This window comes from Periplaneta americana, unplaced genomic scaffold, assembly GCF_040183065.1.
Source record: "Periplaneta americana isolate PAMFEO1 unplaced genomic scaffold, P.americana_PAMFEO1_priV1 scaffold_84, whole genome shotgun sequence".
Taxonomy (NCBI): Eukaryota; Metazoa; Arthropoda; class Insecta; order Blattodea; family Blattidae; genus Periplaneta; species Periplaneta americana.
In genome coordinates, this window is record NW_027185565.1 from 1,617,259 (window position 1) to 1,633,746 (window position 16,488).

The 16,488-nt window shown below is 36.9% G+C and overlaps 1 protein-coding gene across 3 annotated transcripts in view; it reads right to left on the reverse strand.

Annotated features, from left to right (window-relative positions):
- The window catches only part of LOC138694201 (uncharacterized), a 334,207-nt gene that overhangs the window by 35,931 nt on the left and 281,788 nt on the right, over window positions 1-16,488 (reverse strand). For all 3 annotated transcript variants that reach the window (XM_069817762.1, XM_069817760.1, XM_069817761.1), the window contains one exon: window positions 869-1,194. In XM_069817762.1, coding sequence (XP_069673863.1) covers window positions 937-1,194 — 258 coding nt within the window. In that variant the 3' untranslated portion in view covers window positions 869-936. The remainder of the gene's footprint in view (window positions 1-868; window positions 1,195-16,488) is intronic.

Genomic DNA, 16,488 nt, shown 5'->3' on the forward strand with positions numbered 1-16,488 from the left:
CGAGTTTCACCAGCTTCAAATTGACAAAACCTGTACAATATTACGATCTCTTTGGCAATTACTATTTGAGGGGCTCGGGTAACTGACTTTTTTGTCAAAAAAGAGATATGTAGCGCAGAATATGGTTTCTTACATTCTGCGTCTAATGGAGTAATTTATTTTCCAATAACTCAACAGATGGCAAAAGTATACAGATTTTACTTTCCTGGTAACTATAAAAAGTTGCTTGTATAAAAGTTTACCTACCTATAACTTTAAACACTAAAACGTCACTTACCATATTTTACTCCCGATCTCCTCAATTGTTTAAAATGAACGGCAAAACTGCTGATGTGAAAAGAAATAAAGGCTCCCGTTTTACTAATACAGAAAAATTTTTTATTGGAGTTGGTAATTAAATATAAAATAATTCGGAATGCAAGAAAACAGACGGTGTGAAAATCAAAGCCGATGATGACGAGTGGGTCCTGATTCATCCAGGGAGTTTGTAGTAGTAGTTGTCATATTAATTATACGCTATGACTGCAAGACAAACAACTACACAGACTAGGAATCCTCCAGTCACTTATTTGTCTATTGTGCGGTCTGAATGAAGAGACTGAAGGGGGAGCAACTCGTCAGATGTCCAACCTTCCAGAAAGAAACTGTCTACGAAAAAATCGGAGCGAAACAGGACGAATGGCTTCATCGTCAAGTGCCCGGCTTTAAAACGTTTGCTCCTTGCATATTTTCTATTTTTAATGCATGTTTTCCTAAGTTTTGAGAATATTTACACGGTTTTTGGCGCTTATGAATCCGCAGCCTACTAATAATGGCTCACACTCTCATATTCACACAAACTGATGAAAAAAAATATTGCAGGACAGACCTTTATCCGAACGATGGTACAGGTGTCGGCGTGTATAGCTGGGGATGTGTTACTTCATGTGGATAATATCAGACAACTGGGATATCTTCTTCGACACTGGAATCCACAACGCTGCGAAGCATATTCTTACGAAGATTTTCAGTGCCGTTTTGTTCTTTCATCACTTCTTGTTTCTTCATTTCTTGCTTGATTTCTTCTTTCTTGACTTCTTCTTCCTTGGTTTCTTGTGTGTCTTTTCCTTCTTCGACATCTAGTTTGATTTGTTTTACCTTTGGTTCTTCAACTGATTCTCTGCGCCCAATCGCCTTGCAAGGATAGAACTGCATCTGTAAAATAATCAGATTGGTTCCTCAAAAGTTACTGTAATTTGTGAAGTACAAGCACAAGATTAATTTCAGATTTTCTTTATAGCAGCATTAACTAACTTGTCATATCGCAACTATCTGCAAGAAAAAGTACCATTGGGTTTCAGTTTTCCATTTTGCTTCACTTTTACCGTTCACAGTATAAAACTAAAAGCTCAGATGCCCACCATTGTGGTCTCGTGGTACCGTGTTCGCTCCCGAACCCAGCGGTGCTAGATTGCCCACTTGGGACGAGTTGCCTAGGAGAGGTTTTTTTCCGGAGTTTTTCCCCCACTCCTATGGATCAATAAGTTATGAGGTAACTTTATCAGGCGTATGGAATCCCACTCATTCTCGCCACTTCCTTCTTCTGTATGGTTGTGAATCTTGGACTCTCACTTTGAGAGAGTAGATGTTAAGGGTCTTTGTGAATAAGATGCTTAGGAAAATATATGGGGCTAAGAAGGATGAAGTTACAGGAGAATGGAGAAAGTTACATAACGAAGAACTGCATGCATTTTATTCTTCACCTAACATAATTAGAAACATTAAATCCAGACGTTTGAGATAGGCTGGGCATGTAGCACGTATGGGCGAATCCAGAAATGCATATAGAGTGGTAGTTGGGAGGCCAGATGGAATAAGACCTTTTGGGAGGCCGAGACTTAGATGGGAGGATAATATTGAAATGTATTTGAGGGAGGTGGGATATGATTGTAGAGACTGGATTAATCTTGCTTAGGATAGGGACCGATGGCGGATTTATGTGAGGGCGGCAATAAACCTCCGGGTTCCTTAAAAGCCATAATAATAATAATAATAATAATAATAATAATAATAATAATAATAATAATTATTATTATTATTATTATTATTATTATTATTATTATTATTATTTGATTCATATTGAAATATGTTAAAAAAGAAAGTACATTATATACTTTTATTTGTGTTTGTTTGATATGTGTTACCTCAACAGTCATCATTTTATTTGTATTTATTTCTACGAATTATGTTACCTAATTACTTTAATTTATCAGTAGAATTACTCTTCTCCAAATAGAACATGGTTATATAGAAGGCTAGTAATGTTATAAAATAAATAAACATTATGATCTTCAGTTTAAGGTTCCACGTTTTATCAATTATTTTATCCATTTTCCGTAATAGTAAATAATTCTGTGTGTTATATTTTAAGTGCTTAAGGCAGCGTTTCATGGAGCCCGTTTGTTTCTGTCTTCTTTTTTACTTAGCTGGAGCGTTTAACGTTTACCTCACATGTTAATTTATTAGCCGTTAGTATTATAAATTATTTCATCAATTTTTCTTTCGTCTGCCATATATAAGAGCATTGAAGGTTCTTTCATGTAAAATAACTCTGCAAATAGTTGTAATCACGCAAATAAAATTTGCAACTGCCATTTTGCAATGAAGAGAAGCACTTTTTTTCTCGTCAATTAGCAAAGAGAAAGCGCTTTGCTACAACGCATTTAAACACGCTTGGTTTCACTTTCAAAGTACACTCTAAAATCGACTCAATCTAGACAAATTTTAAATCTGCCGCCATAAATTTGTGCTCGGTACTGTACTCAGAATAACTGAGAAATGACGTCACAGTGACTGCTCCGAACCGAACTGCTCCGTTCCCAGCCCTACTTCATCCCTCCATCCGCACTCACTCCACGTAGAACAGGCAGAGTACATAAACAAGTAGTTGTAACTGGCGATCATCATGTCTGTTTCTAATGGCAGTGTGCACCATTCTCGATCATCTAGCCCGTTTATCAGCAACCACGGAAACATGGTTAATTTTTGACAATGATCAAGTTACAGATGCGGTGCACCGACATTTTCCCTCGATCAACTCAGTACCGTCAGCTGACGGTATGCTCGCTTGACAAGAATCATCTGAGCGCTAGGTTACCGCGTATGAAACAGTGAACGAACGCACTCTGTTAATTATCGCTTCGTTTTTCTTTGTCGGACTGTTTCAAACATCCTCGCAGTTTTCAAATAACAAGTTTCAATAATCATGGAAGGAAAAAAGGAAAGAGCACCGAACTTCTCACAGTTCAAAGTGGGAATTCTTTTAGATCTCGTCAGCAATTCTGCATCCATATTAGAGAATAAAAGTACTGACGGAAGTTCTCTAAGAGAAAAGCAGGCTACCTGGTTGGATTTAACCTCACAATTCAACGTGAGTTATACGTATTTACATAATTCCATATAATTTGTAACGTAATTTATACAGTGGTTATTTCATATTATTGATAATAATTGGGAAATTTTCAGTATACGGATACCTCACTGACAATTATCTTGAAATAGGCTACTAAAAAGAGCAGATTTGTATGTGTTAGTCGAATGCTCATCATCTTGCTTACGAAAAGACAGATCTCAGTGCCAATAATTTATTTGGGAAAATTTCAGTATACGGATACCTCGCTAACAATTATTTAAAAAAAAATCAATTCGTCTGTGTATGTCGAATACGCATCATTATGCATACGAAAACGAAATTTTAGTGCCAATTTATTTTGTGTGCACAAGGTTGGAATTTTGGAGTAATAGGGAAAGGAAAGTATCCTTGTTCTGAAATTTATCCATTTATTTTGTGTTCACAAGGTTGGAATTTTGGAGTCAGAGGGAAAGGAAGGTACCCGTGTAATTTCTCTTAATTCAAGCGTAAATAGCCTAATTGTCCAAAACGTCATGTAGGTCCTAATAGTTTATTTTTATTTTTTTATTTTAGTAGGTTATTTACGACGCTTTATCAACAGCTTAGGTTATCCTAATAGTGTCAAACGGAAAATCTATAGCTAATAGGTGATAATCTCGCATTCTACAAAATGGTCATTTAGTTTTACTATATTATTATAGGCATAGAATAACTAATTTATTATTATGTTAACAAAATTGGACAGTTAGGCCTAAATAATATTTTGTCCTCAAGTAAAGTCCCGATCTTCCAAAGCAGAAACATATATAAAACATTAGTCTATTTTGAGAAAAAAAAATTTATTATTCATCTACAAACTTACTCTTTCTACGATAACACTAATTCTGTTATTTCCGCAGTTATTTACGTGTTCAAGATACATCATTTCATCTTCACTTCCATCAAGTACGTCAAATCGTGCCGCCATTTTGGTTTTCTCGACATGGCCATGTTCAATTCAAGATAATCGGTCCCACACCCGTGATCAAATTTGATCATCATCAATTCGCTTGTTTAACTTTGATCGAGATTGATACTTCGCAAATTGGAGTTGAAGATGGTCAAGTGCCGACTTAACCATGGTCAAATTTTAAGCGAGAATGGTGCACACGGGCATAAACCATTGAACGTAAAGATTGCAGCTAAACGAATATTTGTAAAGGAATGGAAAGAGAAATTCTTTTGTTGTGCAGTGTTGTGAACTACTTAAAGGGTTTCATGATACCACCATAATGGGATATTAGGCCTATACAAAACTGTATTGTCATTTGTACTTCGCCATAATATTAATACTGATTAAGTAAAAAACGTTGCCGAATATCATTTTTTTGATATAAAATTTTGAAACTTTGCAAAGAACCCTAAATAAGGGAAAATTTCCCAGATTTAAAAATTTCCCGAGAATTCACAATTCAAAATATTCACTCCTTAGGTCATTTTGTGCTAGGGTTTTATTTCAATATAGGTTCGACAGGTTTGATTCCGATCCCTGATAATGAATTTGAATGACGCCATGTGCGTCAGGAATCACACCGTCAGCTTAATTGCGGCGAGAGGTGACAAACCAGTAGTCAGTTACTTTATAATCAGAGTGCTCGGTGTATCACAGTAGCAATGCCCAAGATATCGAGCCTTTTTGAGAGGGGTACATAACAACCCTTTCCGATGCCAAGTACAGTTACGTGAAGATCATAGGAGCCTGCAAAAAACGTGGTTTAGTTAGTTCCCAGAAAGGCATCTTGTGTGTACCTAATAAGACTGGCAAAGCTCGGATAAATTCCAGAGTGGAAAACAAGCAAATCCACCCCCGTCACAAATCCCCGCACCCCACGAGATGATACAAATTAAATTCATTCGAGCTTTACTAATTTTATTATGTACACAGAAGATGTCTTTCTTGGAAATAACGAAACCTCGATTATTGCAGGCTTCTTTTATTTTCACTTAACTGTACTTGACATCGAAAAGGGTTGTTATGTATCCCTCCCAAAAAGGCTAGATTTTCTTGGGAATTTCTGCTATGAGTCGCCATGCACTCTGACTATGAGATCACTCACTACTGGTCTGCCACCTCGCGCCGCAGTTCATCTGTCATGTGACTCCTGACGCACATGACGTCATTCAAATTCGTTATCAGAAATCGGAAAGAACACTGCATATACGTGAGTAAATGCTTTAAAAATGAAACACGTTAAATGTAAAGCGCACCCCCGATTGACCGACCAACATCTATTTGAGGGTCCACACCTGTGGAGTAATGGTTAGCGCGTCTGGCCGCGAAACCAGGTGGCCGGGTTCGATTCCCGGTCGGGGCAAGTTACCTTGTTGAAGATTTTTCCGGGGTTTTCCCTCAAACCAATATGAGCAAATGCTGGGTAACTTTCGGTGTTGGACCCCGGACTCATTTCACAGGCATTATCACCTTCATCTCATTCAGACGCTAAATGATCAAAGATGTTGATAAAGCGTCGTAAAATAACCCCACTCTATTTGAGCAATTACAAATTGCAACTTATGATAGAGAACAACATTTCACTTCAGTAATTAAAACATCGGGATGGGCTGATGAATAGTTTCAAAGCCATCAGAAGGATGCAAAGACATAATACAGTTCGGTTAATTATTTCCAGACTACAGTGAAAACTCTCATTTACGAACATCGAAGGGACATAACAATCTGTCCGGATTTGGGAGGTGTCATTTATTGGGAGGGAGACTCCCCATTCTAACAGAAAATTTATAATATGCGTTATGTAGCCCTTCGTGCTTTAAATGAAATGTATTACTGTAGTTTAATTCTAAATACAGTCTACTGTACTACAGTAAATTCTTTGTAACTTTAAACTACAGTAGATAAGACCGAAAAAGGAAAATACAGTACTGTACCATGCAATTTTATTCTAGGTCTACAGTTATGCAGTACTGTAATTTACAGTTTTCAACTTAACCTTTACGCTCAGGTGCCATGTCTCTGGAAACAGAAAAACTGATTGAAGTGAAGATAATAATCTTACTAATGCCATCATGTGTCGAATATAATTTCACGATCGCGGAAACCCTGAACCCATCAGACAGGTTAAATTTTATGATTCTGTTTATCCACCCGCTTCCAGCTAACAAGGGGTAACTGGCTGGGCTAGTGGTAGCCTACGAGACACTTATTGTCTTCTTCCATGTTAAGGAATTTAATTCTCAAAACTAAATTTTCCATCTTTGTAACTCATTAGACCATGTATGGTGGGTCCCTATCACCACGGCATGGCGCGTCCTCAGGTTGCGGATAGAGGAGACGGCCTCCAGATATGGAGGGTAGCTGCGAATATATTGAATAAGCAGTCGTGGACAGCCGATAAGGGGTGGTCCTCCAGCTTGGGGGTTGGGCGAAGGGCTAACAACCCATCACCGTAAAAAACAGCTTGTTACGAATTCCTACAGTAAGCCTCGGAATAGGACTGATTCTCTGGCACGACCACAGCAAAGGAATAAGGTTTTGAGATTTGGCACTTGGAACGTACCTAGTCTTTATAGAACAGGAGGGGTAACATTAGTAGCAAAAGAACTAGCTAGATATAGAATAGACTTTGTGGGAGTACAAGAGGTTAGGTTAGATGGGAATGGCATATCACAAATAGGAGATTACTTGCTGTATTATGGGGAAGGAAACAATAATCACCAATTAGGAACAGGATTCTTTGTACATAAAAGAATAAAATCAGCAGTAAAAAAGGTCGAATTTATCAGTGACAGGTTATCATATTTAGTACTTAAGGGTAGATGGTGCGATATCATAGTTATAAATGCTCACGCCCCTACAGAAGAGAAAGACGACTATATAAAGGATAGCTTCTATGAGGAATTGGAACATACTTTTGATCAGTTCCCTAGATATCATATGAAAATTTTATTGGGGGATTTCAACGCTAAAGTAGGACGGGAGGATATTTTTAGACCAACTATTGGAAAAGAGAGCCTACACGCAATTAGTAGTGACAATGGAGTTAGATTAGTCAACTTTGCCACATCGAAAAATTTAATTGTCAAAAGTACAACATTCCCCCATAAGGATATACATAAATATACTTGGACTTCTCCAGATGGATTGACACACAACCAAATAGATCACATCTTGATAGATATACGGAGACATACTAGTATAGTAGATATTCGAACTTTCAGGGGTGTAGACTGTAATTCTGACCATTACTTGGTGATTGGAGAATTACGAGAAAGATTATCAGTAGCCAAGCGAGTAGAGCAACAAGTTAATATTACTAAATTCAATATTTTGAAATTAAAGGACGAGGAAGCTAAGCAAAATTATCAGGTCGAAATTTCGAATAGGTTTGCCACTTTAGAAAGTTCCGACGAAGTTGAGAAAGAATTAGATGTTAATAGTGTGTGGGAAAATATCAGAGATAGTATCAAAATTGCAGCTGAGCAGAGCATAGGTTATTATGAAACTAAGAAAAAGAAACCGTGGTTTGATGAAGATTGTTGCATGGTAGTAGAAAGAAGGAAACAGGCAAAATTGAAATTCTTACAGGATCCAGCTGAGGAGGAGAGAGATAATTATTTCAATGAAAGACGGGAAGCAAGTCGTACACTTAGGAATAAAAAGAGAGGTTACTTGAAGGAAAAACTGAATGAGGTAGAAACAAATAGTAAGAATAAAAACATTCGAGATTTATATAAGGGTATAAAGGAATTTAAGAACGGATATCAGCCAAGGGTAAACGTGATCAAGGATGAGAATGGTGACTTGCTTGCAGACTCTCCATCAATCCTAAACAGATGGAAAGACTATTTTGCGCAACTACTAAATGTACATAGGCCAAATAGAAATGATCGGGACGATATTGAAATACAAACTGCTGAGCCATTTATACCCGAACCCACGCTTTCAGAAGTCGAAATTGCGATAGAAAATCTGAAAAAGTACAAGTCTCCAGGTATCGATCAAATTCCAGCAGAATTAATACAAGAGGGTGGAACTGCATTATATAGCGAAATTTATAAACTTGTACTTGCTATTTGGGAAAAGGAAATTGTACCAGAACAATGGAAGGAGTCCATAATTGTACCTATTTTTAAAAAGGGGGACAAAACCAACTGTGGTAACTTTCGAGGAATATCACTTTTGTTGACGTCGTACAAAATTTTGTCCAATATTCTTTTGAGGAGATTAACTCCGTACGTAGATGAAATTATTGGGGATCATCAGTGCGGTTTTCGGCGTAATAGATCGACTATTAATCAGATTTTTTATATTCGGCAGATAATGAAGAAAAAAATGGGAGTATAAGGGTACAGTACATCAGTTATTCATAGATTTCAAAAAGGCATATGACTCGGTTAAGAGGGAAGTATTATATGATATTCTTATTGAATTTAGTATTCCCAAGAAACTAGTTCGATTAATTAAAATGTGTCTCAGTGAAACATACAGCAGAGTCCGTATAGGTCAGTTTCTATCTGATCCTTTTCCAATTCACTGCGGGCTAAAGCAGGGAGATGCACTATCACCTTTACTTTTTAACTTCGCTTTAGAATATGCCATTAGGAAAGTTCAGGATAACAGGCAGGGTTTGGAATTGAACGGGTTACATCAGCTTCTTGTCTATGCAGATGACGTGAATATGTTAGGAGAAAATACACAAACGGTTAGGGAAAACACGGAAATTTTACTTGAAGCAAGTAAAGCAATCGGTTTGGAAGTAAATCCCGAAAAGACAAAGTATATGATTATGTCTCGTGACGGGAATATTGTACTAAATGGAAATATAAATATTGGATATTTATCCTTCGAAGAGGTGGAAGAATTCAAATATCTTGGAGCAACACTAACAAATATAAATGACACTCGGTAGGAAATTAAACTCAGAATAAATATGGGGAATGCGTGTTATTATTCGGTTCAGAAGCTCTTATCATCCAGTCTGCTGTCCAAAAATCTGAAAGTTAGAATTTATAAAACAGTTATATTACCGGTTCTTCTATATGGCTGTGAAACTTGGACTCTCACTCTGAGAGAGGAACATAGGTTAAGGGTGTTTGAGAATAAGGTGCTTAGGAAAATATTTGGGGCTAAGCGGGATGAAGTTACAGGAGAATGGAGAAAGTTACACAACACAGAACTGCACGCATTGTATTCTTCACCTGACATAATTAGGAACTTAAAATCCAGACGTTTGAGATGGGCAGGGCATGTAGCACGTATGGGCGAATCCAGAAATGCATATAGAGTGTTAGTTGGGAGACCGGAGGGAAAAAGACCTTTAGGGAGGCCGAGACGTAGATGGGAGGATAATATTAAAATGGATTTGAGGGAGGTGGGGTATGATGATAGAGACTGGCTTAATCTTGCACAGGATAGGGACCGATGGCGGGCTTATGTGAGGGCGGCAATGAACCTTCGGGTTCCTTAAAAGCCATTTGTAAGTAAGTTGTAAGTAACACATTAGATCTTGAAATTCAAGTTCTGTCCGCAGTCAGGAGATAAAGCAAGCTTTAGAACTATGAAACAGCTGTCCGTGTCCGTGTGTGAGTGTGTCCGTAAACGAGAGTTAAATTTATCATTATTTCTATATTATTTCAGTTTGGACATAAAAATCTGTCCGTATATGAGGAGTGTCCGTATCTTGGGGGTGTCCGTAAGGAGAGGTTTCACTGTATACGGGCGAGGTTCAGTCCTCTCTCCTCTCCAGCCTACTGCTTTCTATCACCCCTCGTCTTGCAATGCGAGTTGCGTTTCATGTGGCGACAACTACGTTAACGTTTTGCCGACGACTGCTATATCAGAATCGGAAACACGTTCTATCCCCAGACTTCACCCCAGCCTATTTTTCTATTGCGGATAACAGATGAAATGAGGTGGAGTGTATTGATGGAATGAGAGAGAGAAACAGGAGCACCTCGAGGAAAACACTCTGCAAATTTTGCTTTCTCAACAAATTCCATCATGACCTGGCCGGGAGTCAAACCTAGTCCGCCTGGATAGAAGACCAACGCGCTAGCACTTGAATCGCAGCGGGGCTAGTTTCTGGCTTCCAAATGAGAATAAAAGTGCAGTTTGAAAGGATATTGTGAGAATAATACTTCTACAGACTGAAGACTTTAAACACTCCATGAATGTGTGCTATTGTATGGAACTAACACACAATATCCATTTAATGCGAAGCAATACAAAGTTGTTGTTCTGAGGTTAGACTACACTTTCCCGCGTTGGATGTTGGATATGAAGTCTTGTATTTTTCAACAGTGCCTTCATTGCATTGGGACTCATTTCAAACCATTTATTATATTCATATAGAGATGTGAACGTGTTTGTTCTTGGCCGGAATACAGTATATTACATTTTCTTTAATTAGGCCTGGTCTAAATTCATTATCTTTTTTTGAGCCAATGAATATTAATAACATTATACGAGGTTCATCTTAAGTTTCAATCGCGTCAATTCATCAGGAAGTAAGTTCCAATCGCATCCAGAGATGGCATGACTAGTTGTACGGGAATGCGCATATGCAGGTAGAGGGGGTATGTGAGAATAATACAGTGCAGTTTCAGTCTTGTAACGGCAGTAATTATTGCGCAGCGCTAGGAGAAAATGGCTGTACTGATATTGTCTCCCACCAACTGCGAGATTCGTGCATTTATCCGATTTCTGCACGCTCAGAAGCAATCTCCAGCAGAGATCCACCACCAATTGTACAACATGTGTGGACCCGACATTATGAGCGACAGTATGGTCAGACGATAATGCAGGCAATTCACTGAAGGCCGAACCAATGTGCACAACGAAGACCGTAGTGGCCGACCGTCCCTGGTGACGCCATAACTGATGGAAAGTGTGCGGCAAGCAGTTTTGCAGAACCGGCGATTCACAATTTCGGAACTCTCTGGTCAATTACCCCAGATGTCTCGCTCACTGCTGCACAAAATAGTCTCCCGGTGACTTGGTTTTCGGAAAGTGTGTGCAAGATGGGTGCCAGAACAACTGACAGATGAACACAATACGAGACGCCTTGCAGCAGCATTGACATTCCTCCAGCGGTAGGCCTACGCAAAGCAAGGTGACGAGTTTCTCGACAATGTTGTCACTGGGGATGAAAGATGGGTATCGCATACCACACTAGAAACAAAACAACAATCCATGCATTGGCGGCATAATGGTTCACCTGTGAGAACCAAATTCAAGCAATCTCTGTCAAAAAAATCATGTGCACTGTTTTCTGGGATGAACGTGGTGTCATCGTGTGCAAGTTTTTACCGCAAGGGGAGACCTTTAATGCTGACCGGTATTGTCAGACATTGCGAAATCCGAGGAAGACCATCCAGAACAAGAGACATCACGCTGACAAGATGCATCACGCTTTTGCATGACAATGCACAACCCCATACAGCCAACGCCACACGGTATCTGTTGCTTCAGTTTGGATGCGAGATCTTCGACCATCCACCCTACAGCCACGACCTAACGCCAAGTGACTTTCATCTCTTCCGTTTCATGAAGCGTTTCCTGCCAGGAAAACGTTTCCACAACGAAGCTGAGGCACAGACGGCAGTGACTTCATGCCGCCAGACCTTCGCGACAGACTCCTATGACACGGGCATACAAACGTTGCTGCACTGGTACGATAAATGCCTCAATAACGCTGGTGAAAATGTTGAGAAGTATCCAGTGAATCTCTATAAATAATGCAATAAATATTTCTTCCTTATTGATGTCTTTGTTTTCTTTATCGGCCATTCGATCTTACTTCCTGGATGAACCTTGTCAATGCTCTAGTTTAACCCGTAATGGTATTGAGTTGCTAATTTAATAAATTTAATAAACACGTATTTATTTCCTTTATGCACAATTTCTTGCATTTTCAAACTTTACACACTTAAAGACAATAATTGAGTGGGTTACCCCCAACAACGTTGCAACTGCCAGAAGTTAGAATGTTACTTTACAAGTAAAGTTTACACATTTGCAAAATCACTTCTTCAGTGTGAAGGAAAATGCTTATAATGTATGCAAAATTTTCTTTGTAAAGATTTAACTTATTTTCTTAAATTCGACTTTACAAACTCAGATTATGAAGCAGAAGTTTAGAATTTATAACCAAAATTTACAATAATTGCAAACACTGTAAAACGGGCACTCTTGTTTAGTTCCAAATTACTGAATATAGAGTTATGTCACGTTCCCACTACTTTGTGCTTTTGTATGATGCCAAATATACTTTTGAGAATACAACGAAAAAAAAAATAAAAAAATCATAAAGAATTTTTTTTTTTCGGAAATTCGAGTATTATTAGTGTACTCTATTGTAATGAAAAGTAGAAAAAATTGTCTTAAACTAGTCAAAAGACTTATAAGTTAATTAAACTGACAAAGTTATTCACTCAATATCGAAGTACTATAACAGCCATTGAATCACAATGAAACAATGTGAAATGTTGTGAAATTACGCTTACTACGAAGTTCTAGGTCCATTCTTACATTAACAAATTCTGAAGCCGAAGTTGATAGTCTGTTAAGTTAGGTAAACTTAAAAAATCAACATTAGTATATTACACGCAGTGTTAAGTCTTAAGATATTGTCTCAGAAAAAAAGAGAGCTCTTTTTACAACTACCAGAAGATGTCATCCCAAAAATTATATTAATATCCTACACTTCACAAGAGTCGCCGTCCTGTTCAGAGAATTTCGCAAATAGCAGCTTGTTACACATTAGGTGAAGACGGGGAAGCAGATATTTTAGACAAAATTGTAAAGTGGTGAAGTTTTTTTTATAGAAAATTGCATTGTTTGTCTAGTAGTCCATTTTCAGAATTTTTGTTATGAATTTAGCGCCGTGTTAATTGTGAAGTTGGCAACACTGTATAATACCTTCCTAGGAAATACCAACTTTAATTCTAGAGCAGATTTCAACATCAAACGTTAAAAATGCACGAACATGTTTGTTAACATATAACTAAAAATTTAACAACGCTGTTAGCATTATTCGTGAATTTCGTTGCAACCAATAATTTCCACATAGATATAAACCAATATTTTGTTTACTCTCACGAAAATTGTGTATAGTATGAATCAGAGAGGCCGTGTTAGAATCAAAATTATTTGAACACGTTTCACTCCCTTCACAAAGAGAAAAACCGTGCAATTTGGCAATTATTGCTGTTAATAAAAATGAACCGCGAAATTGACCACATGAAAAGAAATAAAGGATCTAACTTTTTACTAATATAGAAAAGCCTTTGTTACTGGAACTGGCAAGCAAATATTTTAAAATTATTTTAATTACAAGAAAACAGGATGTGTGAAAAACAAAGCCAAGGATGTTTAACGGCGTGGATTACTAATGCATTCAATTGACGAGGGAGGTTACCGCAAGAACTAGCCTAAGCAACGCAACATTTTGTGGCCGTTATTCAATTTATGGAAACGTTACATATTTTGGTCTCATTCTCACTATAGGATTACAAAATAGTTATTAACATCTCGTGGGCTCATAATGACAAGTTTCTATCTGACATTTTTAGCAAAATTGAGAGTTTTGTTGCATTGAATTCTGCTACTTCACAGTTTTCTACCGTATAAATTATAATTTGATATCTCAATTATTGTTCGTCATAAAGTCGCTTGAAAAGGTTCTAATTAGGCCTACGCAGCGAGTTCTCTCATGAGCGTAACAAGGTTTTATTTGCATGTTTCTTTTTGAATCAGATAAACCAATGTAGCCTTTTCAACATTATGCTTTTAAAATAATATGTCATGATGAAGCATGACATTTTTCATTCAGTAAGTTACTGTTAATCAATTTTGATGTTATGTAATGGTATTTGGGTAAATGCACAATATAAATATAGACTAGGCGTACTTTGAAACCACAATATTATTGCATGAATAATTTCACTGATATTGGTAGCACTGGTACATTTTGTTTGCTGTGTTACGTTATCTGTTGCTCAATTGCCATTGTTAATTACCATACCAGACCGTTTCTTTATGCCGTGTACAGTGTATTTTATTTAATCCTTTTCTTGTCTTAATAATAACAATATGTCGAGAGGTAAGGGAGTGGTAGAAATGGTGTTATCGAAGCATTCCAATAATTCAAATCAGACAACGATTATGTACCAGAACACATTATTTATCAAGCAACAATGAATATATTCCATAGCATTTTCCTGTAGGCATGAAGTTAAAAAACGTAGATAAGTAGCCTAAGGTTCCGGCAATTAATTTTATTAAAGACAGTAATTCGCGGATATATTAATTCTTAATTTTCATATTGGTTGTCAGCAAAACAGAATGATGCTAGTTTTACCCTGTGTTAAGGTTATGAGGCATCATGGCTAGTCGTATAAATATAACACAAAATAGCTTTGCCTAGCACATTGGTCAGTAACATGATTTTTTCTTAAGAGAGTAATAATATAATAATAATAATAATAATAATAATAATAATAATAATAGTATAAATCTCACTTGTAGTGAATAAATCTTTTACTTTACTATTAGGTTATTTGCAGAGAATGATCAAAGTCATTCTTCCCTCTTCACTTCAGTTCTGTTTGTTTTTATTTGCAAAATGTTATGAATATTCCACAGTCAAATGTTAGTGTTTCATTTTATGAGAGGTAACTGGCTATATATAATATGACAGCTCATGTATCAGTTTTAAGAAAGGTTATTGTGCAGTGTAGACTGAATATTTAGTTGGACGTTCAGGAACAACATTGTCAGTTCTATTAAAAAGTTACTGCAAAAAAATCCTCGACGATCATCCTAATGTTAAAAATGTGGTAACTTGGACTGACAGTTGTGTTTCTCAAAATCGTAACCCTATCATATACCTGGCAATGGCTGATTTCTTGCAAAGACATAAAAATCAAATCAGTTGTGATAAAATATTCAACTCGCAGGACATTCTGCTATAAAGGAAGTAGATAATATTCATCCCCATATAGAAATGACAGTGAGATGTTCTCAAATATGGTCTTCACTAGGCCTTTTGCGAATGCTTAAGAATGTAACCGCAAAAAGTCATATAAAATTATCCAAATTTGGCTCAACATTTTAAGGATTATGAAAAAAGCTATCAGTAGCTATGCCATGTCACATTCAATTCTTCCATTTAGTAAAGTCATTCAATTGATTTTTGAACAAGGTTCCCCTTTCAAAATTGGGTATAAGCTTTCCCATGGAGATTCTAAATTTCATGTTGTTAAGTTCGCGTATGCAGTAAAAACACGTCAATCAAATGTGGTTAAACTTCCACAGATACTGCAATCTATTAACAGGCGTAAATTTATAAAAGAAAAACTAGCTGACATTCAGTCAATGTATAAGTGGATGTTAGAGATTGATAAATTTATTCCAAAAATCTCTTCAAACAGTGACAATTTTCTGTACCAGGAAATATTATCCAGCATTAAGAAGAAAATGTTCTAACAGTTTTCTATGTTAATAGTAATAGGGTAAATTAGGGTCTGTTGGACAGTCGGGCATGTTGGACACTTTTTACTTTAACGTGTTACCTCGCCACTTGTGGGCATCACATTCTGCTAGAAATCAGTGACGGAAGTAGGCACGAGAGGGGCTACTTCCGTCATTGATTTCTAGCAGAATGTGGTGCCCATAAGTGGCGAGGTAACACGTTAAAGTAAAAAGTGTCCAACATGCCGACTGTCCATCAGACCCTAAATTACCCTACTATAAATTAAAAAAAAAATATGATATTAAAACAGAAGTAACTGTTATGTTTGTTTAGAAGCTTGAATGCTATATTGTACTGAATGCAAAATGTTAAAACGTTGGAAGAGTTTATCCCCTTGGAAAAATAATGGTAAAATTTAATTAATTCTTATTTTGTTCTATTTCTGTATTATGTTTCCAAAGTGATAACTTAGCCAAACAATACATTTTTATGGCTACAATGTTAAAAATGATTTCTTAATAATTTTTATACTCTACTTTTCATTACCTTTCCTTATATTGAGAAGAATTTTAAGGAAAAAAATATTAACAGTGAATGTAATTATGTAAAAAATATGCTGGTCTCTTT